General features: G+C 40.4%; 2 protein-coding genes across 2 annotated transcripts; both read right to left on the minus strand.

Annotated features, from left to right (window-relative positions):
* Positions 1-3014: 3014 nt before the first annotated feature.
* Positions 3015-10934, minus strand: LOC130210824 (extracellular calcium-sensing receptor-like). Its single transcript, XM_056441312.1, has 6 exons — positions 10928-10934; positions 10803-10833; positions 6062-6332; positions 4464-4697; positions 4058-4181; positions 3015-3919 (listed from the first exon to the last, which is right to left on the minus strand). The coding sequence occupies exons 1-6, from the start codon at positions 10932-10934 to the stop codon at positions 3015-3017; spliced, it is 1572 nt and encodes a 523-aa protein (XP_056297287.1).
* Positions 10935-11555: 621 nt separating this feature from the next.
* Positions 11556-15828, minus strand: LOC130210825 (extracellular calcium-sensing receptor-like). Its single transcript, XM_056441314.1, has 7 exons — positions 15666-15828; positions 14684-15206; positions 14401-14602; positions 14166-14328; positions 13748-13894; positions 12836-13635; positions 11556-11579 (listed from the first exon to the last, which is right to left on the minus strand). Exons 1-7 carry the CDS (start codon positions 15826-15828, stop codon positions 11556-11558), a joined length of 2022 nt encoding a protein of 673 aa, XP_056297289.1.
* Between the last annotated feature and the right edge of the window lie 2317 nt (positions 15829-18145).

The raw sequence follows: 18145 nt of genomic DNA on the forward strand, positions 1-18145 counted from the left end.
CAGAAAATTTACACTTTGGTCAAACCACTGGCATACCACGCACTAGTCAAATGTCAGCATCTACTGGGCCCAGTTACATTTCCCAAGATACTATGATATTGTGCGTTGCACTTCATGAAGTAGAACATTTGTTGCTTGGAGGCTTTACATTATTGGAGGTTGTTAAATGAATGCAGGGCTAAGGAAGCTTTGTGGCAGTGCAGTATTGTAGAGAAGTTCATCAGGAGCAAATATTATGTGGAATAAGAATAAAGGTTTGGTTTTAACCAAATATGCCAATATGCACACGTGTGTGTATGTGTGCATGCACTTGCTCTGTATTCATCATTGTGCAACCTTTTTGCTACATGAATAAACGTGGCCTTACCTTCTTATGAAACTACACTTTGTTAGATTTTAAATACATGTTTTTATTGTATTAATTTAAATAAACTGAAATATTTAACATCTATATATGACAGACTGAATCACAACACAAATACATATTGTTTGAACCAACCGTTCGCTATACATAATTTTCCAACCCAAGATTTGGTGACTTTGTCCTTCTGTGTGTTGATTGGACCCAACAACTCTAAAGTTTGTTGCAGCTAATATGTGTCAAAATCAAAAGAACACAGCTTTGAGAGCACTAACGGGATTAACCAATGATTTAACTTGCAAGTTAGCACCACTGATTCACCAAACTTGCTAGGACTCTGTGTTCCTCCACAGTCCCTGACGTAGGTCTCATGATTAATTTTGTTCTACAGATAGACTGGATTTTGTAGCGAGTAACCAAAAAAGTGTGGAAATGTATCGAAATCAAAGTATCAGTTTTCTTTGCAAAATGTAGTGAAGTAAGAGTGAAAGTCAACATAAATATAAATATTAATCGCAAAATATCCCAAAAATCAAATGAAGTAACGAAATATTTCTACTTTGTTACACACTCCTGGATTTTACTTACTTATAAAGATATTTAAAAGTGACCATTTGTGAAAAGAGTATACAGCAAACCACTTTTGCCATGACAACTGGACTTTAAAGCAATGTTCTTGACAGCTGTGAATGTCAAGCTAGAATCAGAATCAGAATCAGAAACAGTTTTATTGCCAGGAATGTTTTCACAAACAAACGAGGAATTTTTTTTGGTGGAAGGTGCAACATTTGGACATGACAAAACAAACAACAATCAACACGACAGAAAGACAACAAATAATGTGAAGTGTTTGGGTGTGTGCTTCAAGTGGTGTGTTTTAGTTAAAGTGCATGTTAAAGTGACGTGTGTGGAGGAGGGAAGAAGAAGGAGGAGGGAGGAGGAGTGAGGAGGAGGAAGAGGAAGGAGCGGGAAGAAGGAGGAAGAAGAGGTGGTAGTCCTGGGGGTGACAGTCAGTCAGTCCGGGTTCCATTGATGAGCCCGACTGCCGACGGGAAAAAGCTTTGGTGTGGCGGGTGGTCTTTGTCCTGATGGACGCAGCCTCCTCCCGAGGAGGGACTCGAACAGGAGTGTCCAGGGTGGGAGGGTCAGCGACAATCTTTCTGGCCCGCTTCAGTGACCTGGAAGTGAACAGGACCTGGAGGAAGGCAGATTGCAACCGATAACCCTCTCGGCCGGCGGATGATGCTCTGCAGCCTGCGCTTGTCTTTGGCTGTGGCTGCAGGGTGCCAGGCGGTGATGGAGGAGCAGATGATGGACTCAACGATGGCCGTGTAGAATTGTACCATCATTCTCCCTGGCAGGTTGAATTTCCTCAGCTGCCTCAGGAAGAACATCCTCTGCTGGGCCTTCTTGGTGATGGAGCGGATGTTCAGCTCCCACTTGAGGTCCTGGGAGATGATGGAGCCCAGGAAGCGGTAGGACTCCACAGCGTCGAGGGGGGAGTCACACAGGATGAGAGGGGCGGGTGGGGCTGCATTCCTCCTGAAATCCACAACCATCTCCACTGTCTTTAGAGCGTTGAGCTCCAGGTTGTTCTGGCTGCACCAGGTCACCAGGTGGTCAGTCTCCCACCTGTAGGCGGTCTCGTCCCCACCAGAGATGAGTCCAATGAGGGTGGTGTCATCCGCGAACTTTAGGAGCTTGACGGACTGGTGACTGGAGGTGCAGCTGTTGGTGTACAGGGAGAACAGCAGAGGGGAGAGAACACAGCCTTGGGGGGAACCCGTGCTGGTGGTCCGGGAGCCTGAGACGTGTTTCCCCAGCCTCACGTGCTGCTTCCTGTCGGTCAGGAAGTCTGTGATCCACCTGCAGGTGGAGTCGGGCACGTGCAGCTGGGAGAGCTTGTCCTGCAGCAGGGACGGGATGATTGTATTGAAAGCAGAGCTGAAGTCCACAAACAGGATCCTGGCGTAGGTTCCTGGGGAGTCCAGATGCTGGAGGATGTAGTGAAGGGCCATGTTGACTGCTAGCTGTGCTACGGTAAAACTACGTTAACTTATGTAGCCTACAGAGAAAGAAATGCAGTGCAGTTTCCCTCCTGTCAGTGTATGATGGTGGGGCGCACCACATAAGGGCAGCAGACACCTTACATATAGTTTCAACAAATATTTTAAAAACAAAACTAATTCACAGTGTTACACTCTCTTATTCTTCTTCTTCTTCTTCTGAGAAGCTTGACGAGGAAGGGTAATAAATACAGCGCACAGACCTCTTGTTGGGATAGCGACATCAGCTGGCCGTTTTGGATGTTCCATACATTAAAGTACACAATTCATCGCTCATGCAATCTAAAGACAATAATGGAGATACAACAGTGTTCAGCATTTATTTCGAAAAACTGGCATTATCACAAATTAAACATACATTTAGCTCACGGTTTTAAATTACATTCTATATACCATATTCTTTACATTATTTATGATCAAATAAGAATGTGAAAAAAAGATCAGAGTATTCAATATATTAAACTCATCACAACAAGTGAAAAACAACATGTATTGCAATGTCTTTAAAATATGAATATGCAATAACATGGGTTCATTTGTGTTTACAATAAGGCCATTTGTTTTCCAGGACACTTTGTGATTACAGATTAAAGAGTTCTGGGTGGTATTTTGCCCAATACATGTTTTTTTGAGTTTTGTTCTGGCCGAAATATAATAATATAACATTTTGGGAAAAAAATGCATATTAGCAAACCAAAACTTGAGGCTAGAATGGCAAATATTTCCACAGCTACAGTAAACTTCCCAGGAGAGCTGACATATGCAGGGATAAATGTGATCCAGACTGCACAGAATATCAGCATGCTGAATGTGATGAGTTTTGCTTCATTAAAGCTGTCTGGTAGCTTTCTTGCAAGAAAAGCAAGTATAAAACACAAGAGAGCAAGAAGTCCAATGTAACCCAACACAGCCCAGAACCCAACAACTGAACCCAGGGCACACTCTAAGATTATCTTTTCTTTATAGTATTTCATGTTCCTCTTTGGGAAAGGAGGGTTGATTGTCAACCAAAAAATACAAATTATAACTTGAATGAGTGTGAAAACCAGAACACTGAGCCTCTGCTTTGCAGGCCCAAACCATTTCATCATATTATTTCCTGTAAGTGTGGCCCTGAAGGCCATTAACACTACAATAGTTTTCCCAAGAACACAAGAGATACAGAGGACAAAGGTGATGCCGAATGCTGTGTGTCGCAGCATGCAGGACCACTCAGTGGGCCGGCCTATGAAGGTCAGAGAACACAGGAAACACAGCTTCAATGAGAATAACAGCAGGAAGCTCAGCTCAGAATTGTTGGCTTTTACAATAGGAGTCTCTTTATGAGTAAAAAAAATGATTGATGTCAGAAGAGATAGAAATACGCCAATACAGCCAAATCCAGTTAAAAGTGCTCCCATGATCTCTTCGTAGGAAAGGTATTCAGTCAGTTTTAGAACACAGGTGTCTTTATTTTCATTTGGCCAGAATTCAGGTGGACAGATCAAACAGCCTGGAGAATCTGTAAAATATATGAAATTATACAGAAAATGATTAAAACAAAGAAGAGTATAATCAAAGACTATGTTTGTTATTACTATAATATTTGATGTCATTTATCCTGAATGCAATACATGAATGAATTGCTCACTTGTCTGATTACTTATTGTTCCCTCAGGACACTCAAAGCAGTCAAAGCAGCACACAGGCATAAACTTATTCATGGCCTTACGGGTTCCTAGTGGGCATGGTTCTGTGCAGACAGATCGTGGCAGCTGATTTGGCAAAACACAATGTAAAATGTCAGACATTGCCATGTTTATAACGTTTTAAAGTGGTATATGTCATCTTACATGTTGCATGTGTGTGGACTGATGCCCCATAGGGACAGCTGACCGGGATACTCTTCGAGATACATCGCCTGTGCTGGCCACAGAGTACTCTCAACAGCTGTCCCTATGGAGATCGGTCTCTATACTTCTGAAATAAGCTGCTTGAAAATATAGTCTCACCATGAAGAGAACCGGGTTAAACATGCAACCTTTTGTTCACTTTACCTCATGACTGTGTCCTCCTCCCCAAACTATTTTGAGGTTGTCTTTTATTTTGAATTTTTCTCCCTCTGGGTAAGAGGTATCATAATCGCCAATTTTGACAATCTCAACGGAGCCATTTTCTTTCATCTGCCAGTTAACTAAGTCATACTGGGCAACCGAGTCTCCATTTTCATCAAAGAGAACCCTGGCCCCATTCTTTGTTGTGAAGTTCACATAGTAAATGTGTTCCAACACCTGTAGAGAGGCAATCAGCACATTTTAGCAAACATACAACCGGTAAGAAAAGGGAAATGTTTCAGACATTAGTTTTGAAATGGTAACCTAAATGAATACATAACATGTTATTGCTTTGCATTAATCACATAACATACAATCACTTAATAATAAATGCATATGCTATGTCTGAATAAAAATAACAGAACTTACTAGCTTTGGGTGAACTTCGTTCTTGTTCACACAGGGCTTTCCCGTGGTGGGATTTGAGCCATTTTTACATTGCAATAGTGAATGAAGGGCATATGCCACCAAGTACACAGCTTTGTATACATTATTCTCAGCCCTGAAATGTGCCACTTCTGTGTAATCACTGGAGACTGTCCTGAGATCCTCTGTGCCAGTGCACATCGTAGTGGTATTTGATGGAGAGAAGCTGCAGTCAAAGAACTTCTCCCAGAAAGCTTTAATTATAGTACTATGTGGTTCATCCGAAGGTTTCAGGCTGAGTAAGAATCCATCAAGACCTGGTATGTCTGTCAGAGGGATGGCAAAGCCTATTGCCCCCTGTAAAATATACACTTTTTTGAGACTATATATATATCAAAAAGAAAATAATCTATTTATTTTATATATATATATATATATGTGATATGTATTCTATTACACTGTTATATATATATATTATTTATTTTTTTTTTCTTTTTGTGTGTGGATATTATTGTATTTCTTATTCTCTTTCTTCTTATTTCTTTGCTGCTGCTGGTGTTGTTTTAAGAATACATATTATTTCACGAAAGATTTATAAGGGTATAAAGGAATAAAAGATAATTGAATAAAATGATCTTTCTCTTGACAGAAGCCAGGACTGCTTGCGTGATCCAAGATTCACCTCCAATCCACTGCTTTCCAGTGATGTTATATTTCTCAATTCTTGACAGGAATGATTTGGCGTAAGACAAGGACAAAAACAATAAGACCACCTTTGAAGAGGACTTCCTTAGTGTCTTTACAATATTTCTCAACTTTAATCGACTTGATTTCAAGTAAGGTAATGTGTATTCAACACATATGCCCTCTTTCTTTGCTTCCATCTGAAATTTAGCTATACCTGCTTCTGAGTACAAACTCGGCGAATGTATAACCCCCACCCAGCGCCAGTCAAAATATTTCATAAGCTGCACCAGACCAAGGATTTGGAAGTGGTCACTTGGCACAGTTCTGAAGAATGTGGGGTACCGTTTTTTGTCACTCAAGCAAGCACAAGTTGAAAGATGGCTAACCTTCAAAAAAGGAAAATAAAACAATAAATATACATATCTTTCAAAGAAGGATTACAAATAAACATTACACGATGACAATTGGTTGCAATTATTTCTTCTTACCTGTGGAATAGACAGCGGGCTTAGTATGGTGTTTATGTCTTTACTCACTCCAGAGGACGAATGGCCTATGAGAGCCTGGATCTGAGCGCTGCAGCCCATTGAATCTTCTCCATTTATTGCCTCTAAAGCTGCTCGTAGCAGGTTCTCACTCCCACAGCCATTGTACAGCTTATAGCCCAGACTCACTCCGGGAAGGAGCTTATTATCTCTGTTAATCTCCTCCACAGTAAAAATCAGCGTTCGGGCAAACTTTAATTCCCTGTCATTCCACCTGCAAACATAGGGATTAAGAGTTGTCAAATTACTATTATTACACACAGCAAACCGGCACAGGAATTCTGCTATTTTCATACATTGCATACATTGTTTACATATTTGAACCACCTACTTAATGCAGTATGACTGTGGAAACGCCTGGTAGCCATGTTTAGGCTGTGAGCGTGTACTAGTCATAGAGAAAACTCCTCCTATAATAAGATCACCTCCTTTTGAAAATTCCAAAAACCCTGTCTGCCCGATCATTTGGCATGTTTGGTTTTCTGATCTTGCCCCTGCCAGCAGAGTGAATAAGATAAAGGTGATCCAACCCATCACGAGCCTCCCTCCCCTTCATTGAAGCAATTGTGACCTAGGAGTTGACCTTTATAGCTGTTCCTACCATGTGAGAAACATCAGCAGCCAATGTGAGCACACTTCATTTTTGAAAGATTGTTTAGTATTTTAAGGTATTGATGCGCTTCTGAGACATTAAAATCCTGCTGATTGAAATGTAAAGGACATGTCAAGGGTCTGATGTATTAAGGTAGTGAATTATTGCATATGCTGTGAATAAATGATGTGCTGTGCAGTATTTGGTAGACTTCCCAGGAACTATAAACTTGTTAAGATGGTGTGGTTACAATCCAGTCTTCGCAGCCAGTTGATACAACCCAAATGATAATTAATTGATCTGTGCCATATAATCATGTATTTGATCACCTCAATGTGCAGAGTCTATATACTTGTTTTATCCAGCTCAGATCTTTGTTTTTGAGACCTAGCCACCTTATTCTAATATAGCCTTCTATCAAATTGACAATTCATTATTAAAATACAAAACAACAGATGCTATATATTTTTGTGATTATTCATGCTTAGTTTGAGTTAATTTGAGTTAAAAGATTTAGTTCAACATAAATTTCACTCATGTGTCATTATATTATTAAATATTCGACTTTAATCCATTTACATACAGCTTTATCCAAAGCAACAACAGTTTGCTTCTCATGCACCTTTTCATCCACACAATCAGGTAATGGCAGCACAGTACCATATGAACAAGGACCTGACCTATAACCTTCAGGAGTAATTAAGGCTCAATTGAAGTTTGAGTTCATTCAGTTACAAGGCCTTCATTAAATGCATAACCAACCCCAATTTGATTAATATGCACTGGATGAAGAAAAAAAACTGTTTTTCTCAAATAAACCTTTCAAATATTGACACAAGGAGCAGCCTGGCATTGAACTGCACAAATCAAGGTTATGACACTCTACTACTTAATCCACAGCCATCCCTACATTTCAAATATGTAGCATGTGAATCTGCCAAATGTATAAAATCACGTATAAGAAAATAACAACATACAAACAACACAAGTCAATCTATGACAAACTTAACCTGGTCAAACTTTGTAACCTGAACAAAATAATCTACCCTTCCTGCCTCAGCCAAGTTGGAGACATGGGGAGTAGTTAACCCAATAACTTAACACACAACCTGATTGACTGTATGTTTTTATTTTCTATTATAAAACTACTAAATGTTGCTGGTTTGCAATGCAGGAAGTGGAATCTCAGCCCACTAGAGGGAAGTTCAGATTGATCTATTTTCTTGTTCTTTTTTAAAATTCTACATAGGCCTTATGTATATCTAACTGTATTTAAAGTCATTAGTGGGCTTTAATGAAATACATTTATAAGAATGGTTACACATACACATAATAAATTATTTTAAGAGTTAAATAGTTTAAATATGCTTTAATATATTCACTCAGTATGGTGTGAATTGTGACACATTTCTAACATGTTAAGGCATTACATTACATTATATATCGATACAAAAAGAAAATGTTTAATCAAATCAAAAAGAGCTCTGTACAAGTGTTCATTACAGTCAGATACTGTGAAATGTTGTTGTAGCGCTGATTCAATTAGCCATAGAGGTTATTAATACATTCAACTGCCAAGGTCTTCAATCGCTGTCGAGTGCATGCTATTCAGTGTAAGATAAAAATAAGAGAAATTAAATATTCCCAAAGAGCACCATCACCTCAGCAGCTGTTAATGTCAATGGAACTGGTACACTTGTCAAAGTTCTAACCAACTGGGTTTCATGGTATATATTTTTTTTAAATAACCCTGTTGATATTAATGACCAGTACATATTTTGTTGGTCCCCTCGAGTTCTGCAGACAAGATACCAGTTGCACATGTAAGAGTACACTCAAAACATTCAGTTTAGTCAGGATGGATTGTAGCAAACTGGAAAGTGAGACGAACACACAGAGCAACGTAGCCAGTAGCTCTATCTTCCCTGACAGAGCCCAGTATCCTCTTGATCCTACACCACCCTCAACAAGTGTTTCTTCAAAGAAGTGTTTTCTTGTCTTACTTGGAAAAGGAGAACTGAAAGTCAACCAGATAAACAACACAGTGACAGGCAGAGCCCTAAAATGCTGATGTGTGGGACACAACAAGTGCATGACAGTTTTAGCAGCCCTACAGACAATTAACACATGAACAGTTCTCCCCAGACCACAAGAGAGGAAGAGAACACAGGAGATCCGGACCGCTACCGGGGACCACACAGAGGGCTGATGGAGGGTAACTGATGCAGAGAAACACTGCAATGTCATGGTGAAAAACATCGCCATCATGGAGTTACTGCCATGAGCAGAGCTGACTCTGTTTGGTGATATCTTTATTCTCGTCATGTAGATTCTAAGCAGCATCACAGCTGACAGAACATGTGTTGCTATCAATCTCCCACTCTTCTTTCTACCTGTGTAAACAAGAAAAAAAGTGTTTGATTACTATCTAACTTATGACGAAAATCTCATTGTGCTTTTCTTGCAATGAATGGTGTTGTTGTTTTGATTTTCAATATCACCTGCTCGCTTTAGAAGTGCCTCTTTGAGACAGTGGGACGCAGAGGACGTTGATGGCATCTGATGACAAGATGTGAGAGACACACATCACAGATCATACAAATAGGGATAGGGTTTATCACAATATGTGATATGTCTGTATGTCAGATAACGTTTAGCATTCTTATGGTAACTGCTTCATGATCACATTGCATTGATAAAATAGAGTATTTGCATCACTGCATTTATATTCACAGAATTATATATGTATCTCTGGCGGTTTATCATTTGAATTTCCAATACATTTCTATATCGAACGAATTTCTGTTATATAATATCAGACATTTTATCCGGAATGCCCACACTTATGTACAAACTACAACATAATGTACACATACATAGCAATGTCTTTTCATATCATTCTCATAGAAGCAGATTTCTTACAGAATCCATATCTGACAATAAAAACGTCAAACGTGTTTCTAATTTAACTAATAAATAGCTGACACGATTTAAATACTTCTGCTTTTGAAGTTTACTGTATTGTTTTTATGTGTTAGTTCACTGATGAGCACTGAAGATGCTCATCAGTCACTGTGGGGAGACTGAGGACAAATGCAAACCTGCCCATTGCATTTATTCAATACCATATATTCTGACCTCTCGGTTGCATACATTACAGATGCAGAAACAATCCAATGTTTTCCATTGGTCTCGTAGAACAGTGGTAATGGTGTTGGAGCAGTGAGCGCTCTGCAAACCAAATGAAGGAAGGATACTTCTGTAATTAAAATGTCCGATGTGATTATCATTCTGTGTCTGTATGAAGAAAAAAATACAGACAAACACAAAAGATTGTTAATACATTTCATAATAAATTGCCGAGAGCTGAAATGCAAGTTCTACACACAAGCAAGGCAATGATTACTGAGTGCACTGTTCTAAATTAAAATTCAGGTTTAATTTAAGATGCAATCTGATGCAAATGATTACTGTTAGCATAACTATGGCACTCACCTCTATTGTAAGTAGCAGACAGCTGGTCTTTGACCGGAAATGCAGCAAAAACGGCTGAATTTGACATCTGTAAACTGGCCTGTTTTGCTCCACAATTGCCTTCACTCGTTGTAACAGGTGCACACAGTCATAAAAGATCATGTAGTTCAAAGTCACACCAGGAAAGAGGGTACAGTCTTTTGTTTTCCTGTTCTGTGGGAAAATCCTCTCTAAGGCAACACTCATTTCAGGGGATCTGCACAAGTGAGAAAAAAAAACATCAATCAGTTCATGGTCATATAATGGAGCAATACATAACATTATTTACAAAACTGCTTACCATTTGTAGTCAGACATAAGCTCAGTTGGCATTTAAAAAGCAAATCCAATTTAAAACCGTAAAACCACCTTTTGTTCAAATCCAACAGTGCAACATAGACACTACAATGACCCAACTGTAAGACTGTGTCTTTATATAATTAAAATGACTTCCATTTGTAATTGACTCCTGAAAGCCTAATTGTCTTGAGTCTCTGAATATGGTGTTTAGGCCTCGATAATGTGGGTTGCTTCCCCGCTATAGGAAATCATAAAATTACAATCTAATTGTTGATGTACCTGTGGTAAACAACACTGGGGTATCCAGGTCCTTGACAAGAACACAGAGCAAGTTATTGAGCAAGATACAAGTGGGTGAAATGGAGATAAGTGAAAACAGTGCAATTTTGCAACTAATTACTCACCTTTCATGTGTCAGTGTCTGTTTTTGTAGGTCATGAATAACAGTGGTTTTATATGATGCACAGCTGCCGCCTTTAGTCACGTCATCACATCCATACTGACTGAGCTCAGTACACTGGTCCAGTCGGAGCCATGTGCCAGATGACACCATCCAAGTGAACAGTGTTAAGAAGACAAACGCGACTGTTGACATCTCAGAGCCTCGCCTTTGGCACAGTCAGGATTCTTGCAACAATGTGTTTTATAGCTTCTTGTCTGCTACTCAGGTGTAGGAGGCAACTTAGTGGTCCATTCTCAGAGGTTCATGCAAATTCCTTCTTTTTTTTGGCGTACGTAAGACCTGAAGGAGGTTAGGCATGAGGAATAAATCTGACAAGAACACCCTGTTCCGTAACGATCCGTCTTACGTTTACTGGGATCAATTTGGTTAGGCCTTTAGGTTTTTACTGCATATTTTATAAACCAGCATCAACGAGTGAATACATGTGTATGCACACTTAAACCATGAACATTTCACAAGACCTAAATTACTCAAGTGAAGGAGCTAAATACACACATGTTTTGCTTATCTATTGCGCCAACATAACAATGACTTGGGCATGTGTGACCCGCTGGCATGCACTAACATGCCTAAAAAGGCACACCTCGCCGGCCCTGCGATGACAACAAAAGGAGAATCAGGGATAACAACACACGTGGAGGTAGAGCGACTTCGGTGACTGAACAATATCTTTACATAGAAAATAGTTATTTGCTTCTAATGCTCTGATTAACATACAGAATACATTGAGTTGGTTAACTATCTGGTATAGTGATCACATTTATGAAAAAGACAAACTGAAGTTGACTGAACTTGTAAGCAGATTCTTCTTTAGTTCAGTCTGTCGCTACTACATAATCAAGACGCGACATGTCTCAAGCTATTTGGTGAGGTCAGACCTCATGTCTTGGTAAACACACAAACAGTCAGAGACGATGAGTTACAAACTGAATTTTTCGTTTCTAAATGTAGCTAGGTACATTTATAATATATACACCTCGGTTCCGTGTCGCATCTAATTCAATGTTTTACTTTAGTAAAAAGTGATAATCTAGGAATGCTAAAAAACCTGCTTGTGCCAAAATCTACTACTTGTTGCATATGTTCAGCCTTCATACAATTTTCACAGATGATATTGTGATGAGTCACACGATGAAGAGCACAGGAGAAAATGATAAATGAATCGTTAAAATGTAAGCAAAATATTGTTTTATAAGTTAGACAGACACAAAGTTCTCCAACCATGTATTCTCTATGTATGTGTAGCTGCACATGATACATTATACCTGACCCGAACAAAAATAAACTCACAAGATTAAAGAGGTCTTTTAATGTTTTATTTTCAAGAATCTTTACACTTGAGCATGTGAGCAAAGTAGCATTTCGAACAGTCCATCTTTATATATTTGAAGTTAATTTTAAGTTACAGTCTGTCGCAAGAACATGGTGATTGATAACAAAACGTAGTGTACTATTCTCTGCCTGGCCTTAATATCATACTTCAAACACAAAAGGAAAGAACCAAGAAACACATGACCGCATCAATAAACATATGTTGATTAACTTTGAGTGCTTTTCTTTCTATTTATGTCACTTCATCCACAATGTGTACACAGTCATGTTGAAGTCATGTCAGAGTGTCACAGCTCATGAAAAAACAAAAGGCAAAAGCCTTCCATTATTACATTGTGATTCTACTAGAAAAGTACAACTAAAAATACAACAACTTTTTTTTGTAGAGTTTTGTATGAATCATGTCATGTGTTTCAAATCATTTTCAGATGTGTGCACTTCAACAATGCACCAACAACTTTTTGGAGTAAGAAGAATGGCAGATAACATTAACTAGTGTAAGTGAGAAGATACAGACTCTGCCAATAATAGCAAATATCTCCATCGCCACAGTGAACTTTCCTGGAGAGCTGACAAATGCTGGGATAAATGCAATCCAGACTGACCAAAATATTAGCATGCTGAAGGTGATGAATTTAGCTTCATTGAAATTATCTGGTAACTTTCTAGCCAAAAAAGCAAGTACAAAACATAACACAGCTAGTAGACCTATATATCCAAACACAGCCCAGAACCATACAGATGATCCCAGTGCACATTCAAGAATAATCTTTTCTTTATAGTGGTTCATATTTTTGAATGGATATGGAGGGTTGATTGTCAGCCATAATGTGCAAATAAGAACCTGTATGAGAGTGAAAAACAGAACACTGAGTCTCTGCTGTGCAGGCCCAAACCATTTCATCATATTGCTACCTGGAAGTGATGCCCTGAAGGCCATTAACACCACTATAGTTTTCCCCAGAACACAAGAGATACAGAGGACAAAGGTGATGCCGAATGCTGTGTGTCGCAGCATGCAGGACCACTCAGTGGGCCGGCCTATGAAGGTCAGAGAACACAGGAAACACAGAGTCAAGGAGAAGAGCAGCAGGAAGCTCAGCTCAGAGTTGTTGGCCCTGACAATAGGAGTTTCCCGGAAGTGAAAGAAAACCGACGCTATTGCAGTTGTCACAATCGCCCCCATCAAACATAAGAATGTTAACACGATCCCCATGATCTCTGCATAAGACAACAATTCAATTTCCTTCAAGATGCACGTGTCTCCTCTGGTATTTGGCCAATATTCAATGGGACATTTGAAGCACTCCATGGAGTCTGTTTTTGAAAGAGAGAAACACATTGATTAGGTCATATGCTAACCATGGAAAGGCAAAATGACAATCCAGATAGTATTCACAAAACCAATAATTAAAAAAAAAAATCCAACCTGTAATATTGCTGATTTCTCCATCTGCACACGGTATACAGTCATAACAGCATATGTGTTTTCTTTTCTGAAGGACTTTATGTCTTCCCGGGGGGCAGCTCTCACTGCACACTGACACGGGCACCAGGTGCATAGAAATGTGGAGGAGTTGTATGTGACCCACAGGGTGTTCACTATTTGATTTCATTGGCGTTCACATGACATTGGAATTTCATTCAGGGATATTACATTAGATTCAAACCAGTTTTGCTGCATTTTATAGAAGTGGATTATGAAATATTATGCAATATGCCATTGTGACTAAAAACCCAGATACAACCCAACAAAGTAATATGAGTATGTACCGTACGACTTCCTCCTCTCCAAACTATCTTCATGCCATTCATTATAAATCGACGGTCAATGGGCAGAGTGGAATCAAAAACCCCAACTGTGGCGACATGCATGGTCCTTGAGGTCACATGCTGTAAATTTACGAGTTCATATCTTGCAGGTGAATCTCTATTCTGGTCAAAAGTCACTCTTTCCCCTTGATTTGTTGTGAAGTTAATGTTCTGTAAATAATGCAGCACCCGTGAAGACTTGATGAAACACAGCAAGCTCATTTTCTTTTGGACCTTATGGTACGAAAACGTCAATCTTTTCATCTTTACCTGCCATGGTTGAATGTATCCAGTATCAGCACAGCTCCCGTTGTAGAAGGGGCCCCTCCCCTCTTCACACGTGACCAGGCTGTGGAGAGCATGAGCCACTGCGTAAACTGACTTGTATACATTATTAGTAAATCTCAGCTCAGAGACATCTGTAAAATACGATTCAACAGTCTGCAAGCTCTCGAAGCCGCTACATGGCTTTCTTTGTGTGTTTGCAGTGTTATTCAGAGCGCAGTCAAACACGTCTTCCCAGAAATCTCTGACAAACTGACTGTCAGGAAACTGTGAAGGGTGAAGCTGCCTCAGGTGCTCCTCCAGCCCCGGGATCTTAGCTTTGCTGACAGTGAAGCCCAGTGAGCCCACCAGGAGGCTGTGTCCCTCACTGTCAGTCAGAGAGTCATCTGTGATCCAGGCGTCACTGCCAACCCACTGCAGCCCTGTGATGTTCTGTCTGAATAACTCACTCGCCAGCACCTTGACCTCTCTGTGGGACATGAAGGCCACAATGACCTTAGAGGTAGAGTGCTTCTCAGATTCAACTACTTTTGCTAACTCATGAAGAGGACCTGTTTGCTCAAATGCCTGATAATACTCTATGCACACCCCTTCTTCTTGTGCAGCTTGTATAAATGTGGTGATCCCGTTGATGCCATATTGATTCTTGTTACTAATTGCCCCCACCCAGGTCCAGCTGAAATGCTTGACCAGCTTTGCCAGGGCTCTGCTCTGGTGGAGGTCACTGGGAATAGTTCGGAAGAAGGATGGAAACTCCTCTCTGTTGCTGAGACATGCACAGGTCGCAAAGCACCGCAGCCTCACCCCGGTTTGTATGGATGTGAATGAATGTTGGTGGTGGTCGGAGGGGCCGTAGGCGCTGATTGGCTGCCACGCTTCCGTCAGTCTGCCCCAGGGCAGCTGTGGCTACTGATGTAGCTCACCACCACCGGGATGACTGTGTGTGTGTATGACTACTGGACTCTGCACTGTAAAGCGACTTCGAGTGTCTAGAGAAGCGCTATATAAAATAAATGATTATTATTATTATTATTAAAGTGGCTGAGCTGTGCAAAGAAATTTAGATAGAACAGAGATATTTGCATTACAATATAATATTGTATAATATAATAGGAAATAAGTCTTTGAAATTCCAAATTAGACATATCCAAGACAATCTTAACTCAACTGACTCTACTGAGTGATTTAGAAATATAATCGTAAAGGGATTATTTCATACTTTTTAAGGTACACACTAAATATAAGTAAAATATTTACCACTGGTATCTGGAACCTTCCCATAATCCGAGCAAACCCCACCGTAGGTGCGGAGGCAGAGTGGCCAAGGATAGCCTGCGCAGTGTCTGCCTTTGTACAGTTTCTCTCATCTATGATCTCCCTCTGCCCGTTGGCTGAAACTAGAGCAGACCTCATTAGGGTCCTCTCATGGTGTGTTCACACCGGACGCGTCAAAATTTTGACGCGCGTCGAGATTACATGTTAAGTCAATGCAAAGCTGCGTCGAAGCTGCGTATTTTCCAGCGAGCAGCGCGTCAGACGCGTTTGAAGCAGCACGAACAGAGGGTTTGTCGCGGGGCGAACTGAGCGAACACAGCGAACAGACGCAGCTCGTTGACGCGCGAGTTCAATTTTCCCAACTTTGGCAGCAAAGACGCGTGAGTCATAGTTGCGTCAGCCAATCAGCGTTGAGCAGCTCCGCTCGTCATCGTCCTGCCGGTTGAAAAAAATGGAGGAAAAGATTATTGTCGCTGTCTGTGGGCACCCTAACTTTACGATACAACTCTTTATGCTTACCGAAACCGGAGCTATAAAGATAAAGCGTGGAACAAGGTTGGAGAAGCCGTGGGACTACCTGGTAAGTTTTGAATGTATGTATTTGCTTTTATTCTCGCTATTTGTTGTACTTTACTATCAACCAACCGCCGGCATATGTGTTTCATGGCAGAGGAGATCTGCCGCCGTAGGTGGGAGACACGTATCAAAGAGAGAAGAAGAGAGAGAGCAGCGAGAAGCGCAGTGGGAGTGCAGCTCAGTCCACTAAAAAGTGGAAGTACTCTGCGGTCCTGTCGTTCCTCGACCCATTTATTACTCCGCCCCCGACGCGTCTGGTGTGAACACACTTTTTTCGACGCGCGTCAAGACTGCTGCGTCAGACGCGTCGAGAATTTTTTCGACGCGTCCGGTGTGAACGCACCATTAGACTTCGTCGTAGAGGAACCTATTGTTTTTCAAAGGATTATTATTAATCTCTCCCCGAAAACGTCGACTGGCCGCACACGGTACGCCCCAGCAGACTGAAATTCCACATGCAGAAGCAGACTGGTGAAAACTTTTAGATTATTGAGTTTTCGTATTTGTGTAAAAAAAAATGTCTCTCTAGCGCCCCCTTGAGTGTTTGTACCCACGGTTTTTTTCGCCAATGATGGATTGACTTGAAATTTTGCGTACAGGTCCGATTGGACCTGCTCTAAAAAAAATACTGTATGACCCATAAGCTCCGCCTACTTAGATTTTCCGCCATTTTGAATTTTGTAAAAAACTGTTTTTGTGTACTTTTTTTCAAAACGCTTGTTCCGATTCCTACCAAAATTTCTGAAGTTCATTATTGGTTCAATTCGAAGGAATAATTTTCAGAAATTGTCGATATCTATCAGAGGATATGGACCATTGAACATGCAAGGGGTGTGGCCCAATATATAAAGACACCTAACTTCCAAATCACTGGACCTATCTTCACCAAATTACCAGCCAATGTCCACTCAACCTACCTTGATTTTTTCATAATATTTGAACAATAGGGGGCGCTACAATCAATCCCCCAAAATATGCCTTTTTGGCCTTTTTTCATGTTTTTAGGGGTTGTAAAACAGTTAACTCCTCCTAGAGCTTAAACCCGATTCATTCCAAACTTGGGAAGTATGTTCTTGAGACCTTTGTCTTGAAAAATCTTTGAAAGATTTCAAAAATATTAAACTATGTGCGTTTTCCGGACCGGCAAAAAACGCAATTCGCCATGAAAATGTACGTTGTTGTAACTCGGCCATACATTATGGAATCTGCTCCCTATTTCTCATACCTCATGACATACTGACCCTGAAGACATCCATATGGTAATTTTTTATTCTGGTCTTAGCGCCAACTAGTGGCATGAGGAAGTTACATGTTTTTTACTTTTATACACTGCTCCTCGCAGATTATTCAGATCGCTCTCAAAATATACCAGAATAGACCTAAGACCTTGATGATGCTTCCCTGTGAAGCTCGTAGCGACACATTGTAGTATGGCGAGGTTCTCCATCGGCAAACATTGATCCTTCGCCGTGAACGAATAAACCGTTGTAACTCGACTCCACATCATCAGATCCGTTCTAAACTCCCCATGTGTGATGACACTCCAGGTCTGAAGACATGTGCAGTCTAATTTTTTATTTTTGTGGTAGCGCCACCTACTGGTTACGGGAACAAAAATCGTTTTTTCTTTGGCTTCCTTCTCTGAGATGGTAAATCAGATCAACACCAAATGTGTTACTCATGAAGGTTAGACTTTCATGATGCCAGAAGACGAAGCATTTTATGTTTCGTCTAACACTGTTGCCGTGGCAACCCATTCTTCGCGTCAAACAACGAAGGGGCTTTGGAGGGACTAAAAATGCTCGAAACGTAACTAAACTTAGCACCCACATTTAGAGTCAAATATGTAGTTACCTGATATGATTTGAAACCTTTGAAA

The sequence above is a fragment of the Pseudoliparis swirei genome, chromosome 20 (assembly GCF_029220125.1).
Source record: "Pseudoliparis swirei isolate HS2019 ecotype Mariana Trench chromosome 20, NWPU_hadal_v1, whole genome shotgun sequence".
NCBI classification, from domain to species: Eukaryota; Metazoa; Chordata; class Actinopteri; order Perciformes; family Liparidae; genus Pseudoliparis; species Pseudoliparis swirei.